The sequence below is a fragment of the Crotalus tigris genome, unplaced genomic scaffold, assembly GCF_016545835.1.
Source record: "Crotalus tigris isolate CLP2741 ecotype Arizona unplaced genomic scaffold, ASM1654583v1 scf7180000024374.3283719, whole genome shotgun sequence".
Lineage (NCBI taxonomy): Eukaryota > Metazoa > Chordata > Lepidosauria > Squamata > Viperidae > Crotalus > Crotalus tigris.
The window spans coordinates 2104446-2116264 of NW_024100544.1; the positions used below are offsets into that span (position 1 = coordinate 2104446).

The 11819-nt window shown below is 34.3% G+C and overlaps 1 protein-coding gene across 1 annotated transcript in view; it reads left to right on the forward strand.

Moving 5' to 3' along the window:
- Positions 1–11521, forward strand: part of ACTR3 (actin related protein 3) — a 31940-nt gene extending 20419 nt beyond the window's left edge. The window contains exons 5-12 of the mRNA XM_039328215.1: positions 8–103; positions 1561–1668; positions 2473–2616; positions 4659–4832; positions 6414–6506; positions 7387–7512; positions 9320–9403; positions 10366–11521. Coding sequence (XP_039184149.1) covers positions 8–103; positions 1561–1668; positions 2473–2616; positions 4659–4832; positions 6414–6506; positions 7387–7512; positions 9320–9403; positions 10366–10461 — 921 coding nt within the window. The 3' untranslated portion in view covers positions 10462–11521. The remainder of the gene's footprint in view (positions 1–7; positions 104–1560; positions 1669–2472; positions 2617–4658; positions 4833–6413; positions 6507–7386; positions 7513–9319; positions 9404–10365) is intronic.
- The last annotated feature ends 298 nt before the right edge of the window (positions 11522–11819 follow it).

Below are 11819 nucleotides of genomic sequence, written 5' to 3' on the forward strand. Positions count from 1 at the left end.
TTCGCAGACTGAACCTCCTCTAAATACCCCAGAAAACAGGGAATATACCGCTGAAATCATGTTTGAATCCTTCAATGTTCCCGGGCTTTACATTGCTGTTCAGGTGAGATGTAGAGTTCTGATTTTATTAAGTTATACTCCTTAAGAAACTGTGTGGATTCTGCATCAGTTGCCCTAGAGTTAACTTGTTCTGCATCAGCTGGACTTAAGAGCTTTTCCTCTGGCATTTGACCTAAATGGTGGTAATTTTATGGGAACTTCAAACAATGAGCTCACCCCAATTTGGGTGAGAGGCCTTTTGCACGAAACTCATGCATTTCGAAATGTTCCAAATATGTTCTAAAGTGTAGTACAAAGTTTTGTAAAGTCTATTTTTGCAAACAATTAAAATGCACTTCTTTATTATCTTTGTTTCCTTCTGACTGCTGTTGATTGTTAGTTTGGGCTATGTAAATCACTGTTCCTGATATGAGCATTTGGTCCTGTCTTTTCTTTCTGTTGTTGGATAGCTTGCTTAACAAACTATGAGTACTAGTAATGTTGCTTGGGAGGGGTGGCTAATAGTTTTATAGATACAAAATGCACTAACTGCCTCTTATGATTAGGTGTGATGTGAAAATGTCTCCAATGTGCATATCATATTAATGTAGAATTTCATAAAGTAATATAAATTAACTTTCTATCAAATTGAGGTAATAGCAAAATGATCACATAAAGTATGGTTGTCTTTGTTTTATGTGATATATAATTGTGAACTCTGCTTCTTCTGTCTACTTTCAGGATATAGAGCACCTTATAATAAGAGTTTATTGGATGAAAGAGCAGCATGGTGCCTATAGTTTTATTATTTCTATACTTAACTCTTCTATAGTGTGTCTATGGTTTACTGTCACAGTATTACTTTTGATAGGATTTGTTTTTGTGTTTAACATTTACAAGACATTTGATATTTGCAGTTGAAGAAAATGATTAAGTCATTCAGATTTATTAACATTTTTATCAATATTTATTGAATATGTATATTATACTTCTTAACAAAGGAATGATAATATACCTGATTTCTATATTGGAAAGATTGCATAGTAAGAAACCCATTGTAATACAGTGAACAGTACAAGTAGGAAAGGATATTCTTAACACAATACCCTGTTGAGTTCTTTTTATACCTGAACTCATTATATTTGCAATCACTTTATGCCAGAAAGATAACATGAAAAAAATATTGCATTTTTGGCCATTTTAAAATTAATGTAGCTTCAGTGGGATAGTGTTGCTTTCCATCAATACTTTGTCTACTGAGATTGTCTCAGTGCTTGAGTGGAATTTCAGAAGAGTTCTAGTTTTTTTTCTATAGTGCTGCTGCAGTTATTTAAAACTTAACAAACTGTATCTGTGTCTGTTCTTATATGTTCTTCATTTTCTTTTGCACTTTATTCTTGTAATTTGGATAATTTTCTTAGGCTATGTAATGCACTATAAATATATTGAATGATTTTGTCTCATGTAGCATTCATTTTTGAATATTATGAAACACTTATGCTCAAACTGTTTCCTTGGTAGGCTGTCCTTGCTTTAGCTGCATCTTGGACATCAAGACAAGTAGGTGAACGGACACTGACTGGAACGGTTATAGATAGCGGGGATGGTGTCACTCATGTCATTCCTGTGGTAAGATACAATTACACAGTTTCATTTATTAAAGTACAATTCTTAATACTGTAATTATTATGGGAAGCACAATCTTTTGTTTTCAGCTTTTTTCTCATAAGTTCAGTGCTATAACTATTCCCTACAAATTACAAAGTATGCAAAATTTTAACACTTTTGTTATTTTTTTAACCAGTGTTAAAGAAATATATATATATTTAATTTAGAAACTATAAGGCACTTAAACAGCCTATTTATTTTATTCAAAATTAATTCAATGATAGCTAACCTGGTGTCTTCAAGATATTTCATTAACAGTTCCTAAAATTCCATACTTGTGGCTGCTAGGAATTAAGTCTAAAACAACAGAAAGACACAATTTGGTATACCTGCTGAAAAGATATGCCCTTCAAAGATTTCATGATATAGAAAATGCTAACATTGAAATACTTGTTTTGGTTCTCTCACTCTTGAGAAAGTGATACAGACATTATTATTAGATCATGCTGTAGGCTGCCTTTATAAATAGAAAGGCAGGACATAAATGCATTATTAAAATACCCTACAGGTGGTCTGTAACCCTGAAAAATGCAAGTCTTGCTACTTTTGTTAACTCTGAACATAAATTAGGGAGTGGGGGGAATGGAGAAGGATTATTAGATTAGCAGAATTTTATCTTTTCATTTGCTTAATGTGACATCATCAGACTTGCTTCTGATGAGGTACAGTGGTCAGGTACTTTCTTGCCCAGGAGTGATCAGTGGGAAGCAGAAGATCAAAGATAGTCTTTCTGATTGTCACTGAGGACATTTCTTTTTCTTCCAGGCTGAAGGTTATGTAATTGGTAGCTGTATCAAACATATTCCAATAGCTGGACGAGATATAACTTACTTTATTCAGCAGCTGCTAAGAGAGCGAGAAGTAGGAATCCCTCCCGAGCAATCATTGGAAACTGCTAAAGCAGTCAAGGTAATATATTTGGTTAACGTAAATGAATATATCAGCAATACTTTTAATGAATATTTATTTATTAAGACCCAAATGCAAATTAATATATTACGATTCAAAGCCTGATTTTGCATATGTATATTCTGTACCATCTAGAGGTCTTCACAGCAAATTGGAATGAAACCCCAAAATGACAACCCACTCTACAATTACGCACTTGCATCAAGATTTTGTGATACACCAGAAATGGCTACTCTCAATCTGGTGCTCTTTAGATGGCTTTGATTTCTGCTTCCATAATCCAAAGCCTCAAAATGGACATCTAATCTTTTCTGTCTAGCTTTTGTTGAAGGTTAGCTATTTCTAGTGTAAGTAGAGAGTAATGAAATGGAAGGAAAATGTCAGAGATAATCAATAATTGAAAAGAGTTTTTCTTCTAGCTCCCAATAAAGCCAATGGCAACAGAGAGGAAGATGTTAGAAAGGACTGGAAACAACTAGTTCTTTGTCTAGTCAGCACTTCACAGTCCTGTGCTATTTAGATTGCTGAATATTTTCAAGGCATTTGCATCCCCGTAGGAAGATTCCCTTCATGCTTGGGTATACTGTATTACAACTTTCTAATTAGGGCTGTCTTTGAAGATGGAAATTTTAGTAGGTTCAGTATCTTCATCCAAAATGATGACTGAATATTCGTATGATTCTAGGTTACAAGAATTTGTTAACCTTGTATTGTAAATCAATAATTGCTTCACATCATTAAGTTAATTTTAATTACTTGTCAACTAGGATAGATTCTATGGCTAATAATAATAATAATAATAATAATAGTAAAGTTGGAAGGGACCTTGGAGGTCATCTAGTCCAACCCCCTGCTCGGGCAGGAAACCATGAATAAAGGTAAAATAGTTAATATTAAGGACTGAGCGGATAACTAGCTAGCAACTTATTTTTTCTTCTGTATGTTATAATTCAAAATAGACTTCTGGTTCTACATTGCAAAGACCTATAATTCTTTTCCTGGAAGTTCTTTGTCTATATTTTTCCACAAACACGTCTATTATCGTGTTTCCTCGAAAGTAAGGCCTATACCAACAATAAGCCCTAGCTTGATTTTTGGAGATGGGCCTAATATAAGCCCTATCCCAAAAATAAGCCCTAGTTTTGGGGCAAGGCACACACCTAAAAATCAAGCTAGGGTGGGGCTGGGGGTGTAGAGCTGCCCCACTCGCCCCACATCCACTTACCTTTCAGCCACGTCTCTCCTTGCTGGCCCACTTCTTCTGAGGCCTCTTTTGCAGTCAGGCCTACATTTTTCAGTCACAGGACTTTCCGGAAGGCTTGTGCGTCAAGAACCGAGCTATGGATTCAATTCATAGCTTGGTTCTACAAGGCCTCAGCAGCCGAGCACCAAGCTATGGATTGAATCTATAGCTCAGTACTCAGCTGCTTAGGCCTTCTGGAAAGGCCTGATTGCAATATACAGGCCTGAATGTAGCTGCAGAACTTTGGCCCCAGAAGAAGTGGACCAGTTGGGTGGGGCTGTCGGTGCCAGAGGTGATGTAAGGCCTACCCTGAAAATAAGACCTGATGCCTCTTTTGGAGGCAAAAAAAAAAAATAGACCCAGTCTTATTTTTGGGGAAACGTGGTATTATTGATAGGTTTTTGGTTATATGATTGTACAGTATGTTACTATAGCAACAATATGTATGATTGCATTTTTCCATTACTGTCTTGCTGCTGAAAGAACTAAAACAGTTCAGGCTCTCTGGATTCTATAATTTTTATTAGTGGGGAATAAAAAGATATCTGCACTAAATACCAAGTACTAATTATCTAAACATAGGTGGTAAATATTAATTTTTGATATTTTCCCATTTATTCCATTTGTAAACTGCCCACAGTCACTTAGGGGACATAGGCAATGTAAAAATTTGATAAATAAGTACTAATCTGTGTCTTAGTTTTCAAAGAAGGTTTTAGTCCTGTTTTATCAAAAAATGATGATATGGAAAGCTTAGATATTTAGTCATGTTGATAAATATGTATACTTGTTTTTCCAGGAACGTTTTAGTTATGTCTGTCCAGACTTAGTGAAAGAATTTAATAAATATGATGCAGATGGTACCAAGTGGATTAAACAGTATACTGGAATCAATGCTATCTCAAAGAAAGAATTTACCATTGATGTTGGCTATGAAAGATTCTTAGGGCCAGAAATTTTCTTTCACCCTGAGGTAAATTGAAGTATTATGTGTGTGTGATCTCTTCCTAAATAATATTTGAAGTAAAAGAGGGGATGGTTGTAACATTTTAAACCTACACCAGTGGTGTACCTTTCTTCCCACTGTGAATTAGTTTAATTATACCACCAATGTAGTTTTTATGTTGAGCTGTAAGGTTAAATGCTTCTCCCAGCTGATGCTTTTTTTATATTAAACTGCTTGATTCATTGCTTAGCATTTGAGATGTGTAGGTGGACTCTAAATTGTTCAGCATAAGATAACAGCAGGCAAACTAGAAAGAGGAAAGTGATCAGAGGACATATTCTAGCTTTCAGTGGGCTGAATCTGGCCTTTTCAAGTGCCCTTTTTCTGTCAGAACAAATGTTTCTATTCTGTTTTCCTTCTGTAGTTCTATATGGCCCTGTGATCCTCTTCAGTGTGCATGCTTAAGCATATTGCATTCCTTTATCTATATTACAAAGCTGGAATATTTTGCTTTAAATCATAATTATATTGTTAGTCACTTTTGATGTGATATGATTGAAGGGCTAAATTCCATCCTCCTAGATCAAGATAAGTTTATCTGATGTGTTACATGTTTGAAAAACCCTACATCTATATTTATACATACCTTAGAGATGGGTAAATGGCTATCTCAGGGCTATATTGACCTAAAATTCCCCACAGTTGCTAAAAATTGATGGCTTAGTTTTCATTATTTTGAGGTAGGAAAACAGTAAGTCTAGTATAAGCACTAAAATACCTTAATAGAGTTTTTAAAAAACTGAGAGAAATGCTCAAATAATAGCAATAGCACATAGATTTATATACTGCTTCATAGTGCTTTACCGCCCTTTCTAAGAGGTTTACAGAATCAGCATATTGTCCCCACAATCTGGGTCCTCATTTTGCTGATCTTGGAAGAATGGAAGGCTGAGTCAACCTTGAGCCTGTCAAGATCAAACTCCTAGCAGTGGGCAGAGTTAGCCTGCAATACTGCATTCTAATTACTGCACCACCACAGCTCAGATTCTCTCATAACCCAAAGCTATGCCTGCAGAAAATCCTGTCCTATCTGTTTTCTATCACTACTCACCACAATGGTCTTAAACATCTACAGACATGATAAATACAATCACAAAAAGCTTGTCTAAGCCTATTATAACAGAGAAAACAAGGCAGAAGATGTGGGTGTTTGTTTTGCTTCACTTTTCTAACTTCAGATTCCTTTTAATTAGAAAAAAATTCTTCCCTAAATCTTTAGCCAAATCACTATTTCTTAATTATCTCTAGTTGTTAAATTTATTCCATCTTTCTTCTGGCTTATTTTCTTGAGGATGCTAAAATAATCCATACTAATCTATCCATTCATTTTTTATGTGGGCTAGTGCTTAAGGCACCAGGCTAGAAACCAGGAAGCTGTGAGTTCTAGGCCTGCTTTAGGAACGAAAATTGGGTGGGTGACTTTGGGCCAGGGTGGTTGTTGTAGGGAAAACAGAAAGTAGGAGTATTAGGTATGTTCACCATCCTAAGAGAGACAGAAATATAGCAAGGTAAAATTATAATAATAGTAATACCGATTTCTGTTTTCAGTTTGCTAATCCAGACTTCACACAGCCCATCTCAGAAGTAGTAGATGAAGTTATTCAGAACTGTCCTATTGATGTTAGACGCCCGCTGTATAAGGTTAGTGAAGCGAGAGAAGATAAAGTATGGATGTAAAAAGTTATTGCTAGATGCAAAGCATCTATTTTTTTTTCTATTTCCTAAAAATCCCCCTCCCTCTCTTTTAGATGGAAGCAGAGTTAAAACAAGTGTTAATGTAGATAACTAAAAATAATACTTGAAAGCATGGGGGTTGTATTTATCATTTGATATAAATGTGATAATAACAAGTGAACGTGGTATTAGCTGGTTGTGCTTATTGCTCTACTTGTGCTGTCTTCCACTGTGTACATGATTTGATGTAGTACAACTTAACAAAGTGAGGAATTAACATTTTGATCATAGTCAAATGTAGACATGCTAAAATCAGTTGTCATGTGATCAGTGGGCTAGTCTAGTTTGTGAAACTGAAAAGGTGTTTTTGTGATCTCCTCTGGATTCTGACCCTCTCAGAATAAATGTCTCCTTGGAGACCTTTGCACAGGAATCCCTTGGGCCTTGGGGATAACTGTGAGCCAACTTGGAAATGCTTTCTGTCAACAGAAGGTCATTTTATTTCATCAGAATCCTCTCAGCTACTGCCTGCCTTTTTAAGATTTGCTTTTGTTCTGTAAGTTTGTTTGGTTCAAATTTATTAAATTTTGTTGATTGGTGAAAGCATATTTGGGCAATGCTATTCTCCCTTCTTAGGGTGCTCAGCATGTTACTTAAATGTACAACTTTGCCCTTTTGTGTAGGAAATAAAGTTTTTGAACAGCTCACCTGTATGGAAATTGCAACTATCTTTCTGTCTTTTATGACTGGCTATAAATGTCATTATTACCACTATTCCTAATTCCAGAAGTGAATATCTCATTTTCACTGCTGCATAAATGATTTAATTTTGTTTGTGCAATTTCAGAATATTGTCCTTTCTGGAGGCTCAACAATGTTCAGGGACTTTGGACGGCGTTTGCAGCGGGACTTGAAAAGGACTGTAGATGCTAGACTGAAACTCAGTGAAGAACTGAGTGGTGGCAGACTGAAGGTTTGTTTCCTAGACAATATGGTGCATTGATGTGGATGGCCAGTGTTTTCTGATGTAAATGTTTGCTTGGAATGGAAACTTTTAACAAGGTCCTTATATTACTGAATAGAATAGTATTAATCTGATTTTCCTTGTTATCTGTGTAACTTTTTATTATTTTAGAAAGCACTCAAGATCTGTGTTTTCGAAATGAACAGTTATGACGAAGTGGCGATCTTTTATCACCCAATGCAGGCAACTGAGTACTTGGTGTTTCAAAAATACATAGGCAGTTGATCTGTTGGTCACCTGGTGTTTGGGTCCTTCATCTTCCCTCTGCATCGCTTCCAGCAGGCTCAGTTTCATTTTACCTCATTATTTGAGATAAAATAAAGTAAATAAAGTATTTTATTCATTATTTTAGTTAATTACTGTGTTTTTCATCAGCCCTACAATATCGCTGATGGCTGATGTAGATACTAAAAACATGAAAAGCAGATACTAAATGCATATTCCTTTTAATATTATTGAGTAATTGCAATTAAATATTGCTTGGACCTGCAAGTATTAGTGAGTTAATATTGGCAATAACTGGCTATGGGGGATACAGATCCTCTAGGCTTTGTGAGGCAACAATCCTTTTCATTCATCTGCTTCAAGGAAAGGTTTTATTCTCTATTATGAAAGAAGTAGCCATGGAGGCTTCAGTACTACCCCGTAGTACTGTAAGCATCAGAAGCAAGTATCAGAAATGATTTAATAAGGTTGATTTGAAGCATCTCAGTTTTGCAAATTTGTAGTGGCCTGTTCTATACTGCACATTCTGAAAGTGTTTCAAGTTTGAAAGCCAGCTGCAAACAGTCTGAACAATCCATTACCTGCTCAAAATGCCTTTTCAAAGTTCAGATAGTTCAGTTGAAATCTTTGGCACACCTCTAATTTTAAGAATCATTTTCTTCTTTAAAATTTTATTTTGGTCTTTACTAACAAATACTAAACTAGGTGTTATTTTGCTTCAACTCTGCATGTTGCTCTGACTCACACAGCACATTAGGAATGACCAATATTATATTTAATAGTATTTTATATATAAATAGTAATCACAATGAAAAATGTGATGAGCTTAAAAGAGATTTATTAGAATTTAAGAAATGAATTAAGAATTTAATAAAGGTGGCTTGGTACTTTGCTAAATTTTAACTGCTAAATTATTTTTATTACTTTTAACATAGAATTGCAATGGAATTAAAACAAATATTCGCAATGATAGAATACAATAGGTTAATATTAATTTTGAGATAAAACATTGGAAGCTTATTTACATTATTATTATTATTACTATTTCCCAGTAAGCTTTTTGCTAAAAAGCTAGCTCATTCTTTTTAGATAGAAATGCCAGGAATTAAATGTAGAAATTATGTATCCAAAGTATATTTTTCAATTAGGTAATTGATCTATTGATCTGTAAACTATATTTTTAGTGTTATTTCTTGAGGTTATTCAGCTATGAGGCTATATGAGAATTTGGTTACAAATAATCAGAAAATTAATCTTCCTCTTCTTTAGGACTATGTAGATCACACTGATCAGTCAAGTGATTCTTAACTAAAAAATAAAGTTAAATAAAACAATAAAAATTCAGTTAAGATTGTGTAAATCTATTCTTAATAGATTTGATGGCACCGTGGTAAGTTCTTGTGTTTTAATCTTGTTTTGCTCCTTAGAATAATGCTAAAGCATTAATTTTTATACAAAATAATATTGTAAATTTGTATAAGTGGACTTGTACATTTTTGTAGAATTAATGTGATTTTGTTTTCCACTATAGCCGAAACCTATTGATGTACAAGTTATTACTCATCATATGCAAAGATACGCTGTTTGGTTTGGAGGATCAATGCTGGCTTCCACAGTAAGTTTACAAAAATGGAAATGAAATATGAAGAGATTGTTCTCTACAACAGTTATTGTAATATTACTATAGGTAGCAGGCATTATAATAAATGTTGTAAGAATATTCAGGGAGAAGTTTCGTTAAGATTTCTTTGATTGCAAACTGCCCAGAGTTGGCTGAAAGATGCATGGCTATATAAATGTTTTAAATATATAAATAATTGTTTGTAAATAGAATGCCAAATACAGTAGGATTATCAACAAATCATGAACTACTCAAAGAGTTCAGTGTTTTTTCCTGTTTGAAAAGTTTTAAGGCCAGATAATGTAAGCTTCTACAAATTTGTAAGTTTTATAGCTTATCCTAGATAAAAGTGCTACCTATTATCCCTGTCCTAAAATTTCAGAGCAGCATCTGGACTAGGAAGAGATAAAGAACTTACCCAGTCAGGCCCAGTCTCTTCCTGGTCCAGATGCTGCTGTGAAATTTTAGAACAGGGATAGGTAGATAGGTATCTAGGATAAGCTATAAGACTTACAAATTTGTAGAAGCTTACATTATTTGGCCTTAAGACTTTTCAAACAGGAAAAAACACTAAACCCTTAGAGTAGTTCATGATTTTTTACTAGGAGTAGTGAGTGCCTCAAACCATTTGAGATGTCTTCCTGAGAATACCAGAAAAAATATTAAAAGTTCAGGTCCATTTATTCTAGAGACCCATGCACCTAGCATTCAAATGTACATTAAAAATTGAACACAATATTCAAGACCAGTAATTAACTGCTGATATTTTCATTTCAAAGATTGGAAACTTATTTTTATAGGGTAACTGCATCATTTGTGGTACACATAAGGACAAAAGTATCATCTTTTTAATAGAAATTCTTTGTCCCTTTTCCAAAATGTTTATTTTAATAAATATAAAATTGCAATAGGATCCAATGCATTAATTTAATTTTCTCTCTTGTTTCCTTTTTCAGCCTGAGTTCTACCAAGTATGCCACACCAAAAAAGATTATGAAGAAATTGGTCCTAGCATCTGTCGTCACAACCCAGTTTTTGGAGTTATGTCTTAAATCTGACATTTAATTAATTGAGTTTAGCAAGGCAAGGAAATGGTCTTTCTCAGTGCTTGTTTGTCTGGATGGTCGGTATTAAGATAAGAAACATGACTTGAAAATAAGAAAAAAAAGACCAAACACAATTAAACAGGAATATTTTAATAACTGTCTCAACATGCTGATATAGAGGGAAGCCAAAACAATTCAAAGTGTTTTTTTTTCTTTTGAATATTTGAAGCTGTGCATAAACAAACAAAAGAAGTTGGTCTTTATTCTTTTTGTGCCCTAATATTTTGTATATTAATGGAATATCCAAGATTTGATGGGATTTGATGGTATGTAGATAGCCAGCTCTATAATTCTTCTATTGTACTCTTAATTGTGTACAATGCAAGAGCCTGTTTATATTTCCTACTTTTTTATACATTGAGAAAAAAAAATATCAGTGATTGAAAGTAATGTTAATATTTGACAAGAAAGAACACCAGTGACCATTTGGAGAGGAATGTGAAAATTAATAATGCCCCCATGGAGTCTCATCATGTAAATCGCCAATAATGTCAAAATATGACCAATCTTCCACTTGCATTCCATATACAATGCAACTTGGCAAATACTTTTGGAACTGAGGGGCTAGAATCTTGGATTAAGTGATGCCTGCTAGTGCTTTCTGATTATTCGGTGCATTTTCATTCTATTTCTTGCTTGGGGAGGGGGCGGGAAAGTAAAGACAAGACTGTTGGACAAGTATTGCAGTTCTGTAGTGTCATTTCTAATTGCAACCAAATATTCCGATTATGAAAAATGGGTGTATTCCACCATTCCAATAAAGACACAACATTCTTTTTTAATATTCATGTGAGGCCTTTCAATTTCGTTGTTTAATCATTTGTGAAGGTCCTTCTAATCTGCAATTACAGTTTCTCACTCCATAATTTGGAAAAGATGAGAGGGAATACATGTATTCAAGTGGTGTATTATCTATTTAATAGTATAATGCAGTTTTAGAAGCGTAATTCTAATTAAATATATGTTTTTCATGAGATTTTGGTAAATAAAGCTGTTGCATTCTTGGCGTCTTGTCTCACAGATTTGATACTGTAACTCAAGAGAATCAAGTATAAGAACTATACTGATGGTATGTTTAGTCAGAAGCAGACTTGGTGGGGCTGAGTATCAAGTATGTAGAGTATGTACAAATAGAAATATTGCTACATTTAACTGAATGTCATGACAAAACTCTCCTTGATTGGGAACCTTGAGTAGAGAAAGTTTCTGATCATTCAGAAGTATAATAAATTTCCATCTTAAACTTTTGGGTAAGTGTGGGGTGGTTATATCAGGAGACTGGGGCTTAAAGTGCATCCTGGCTG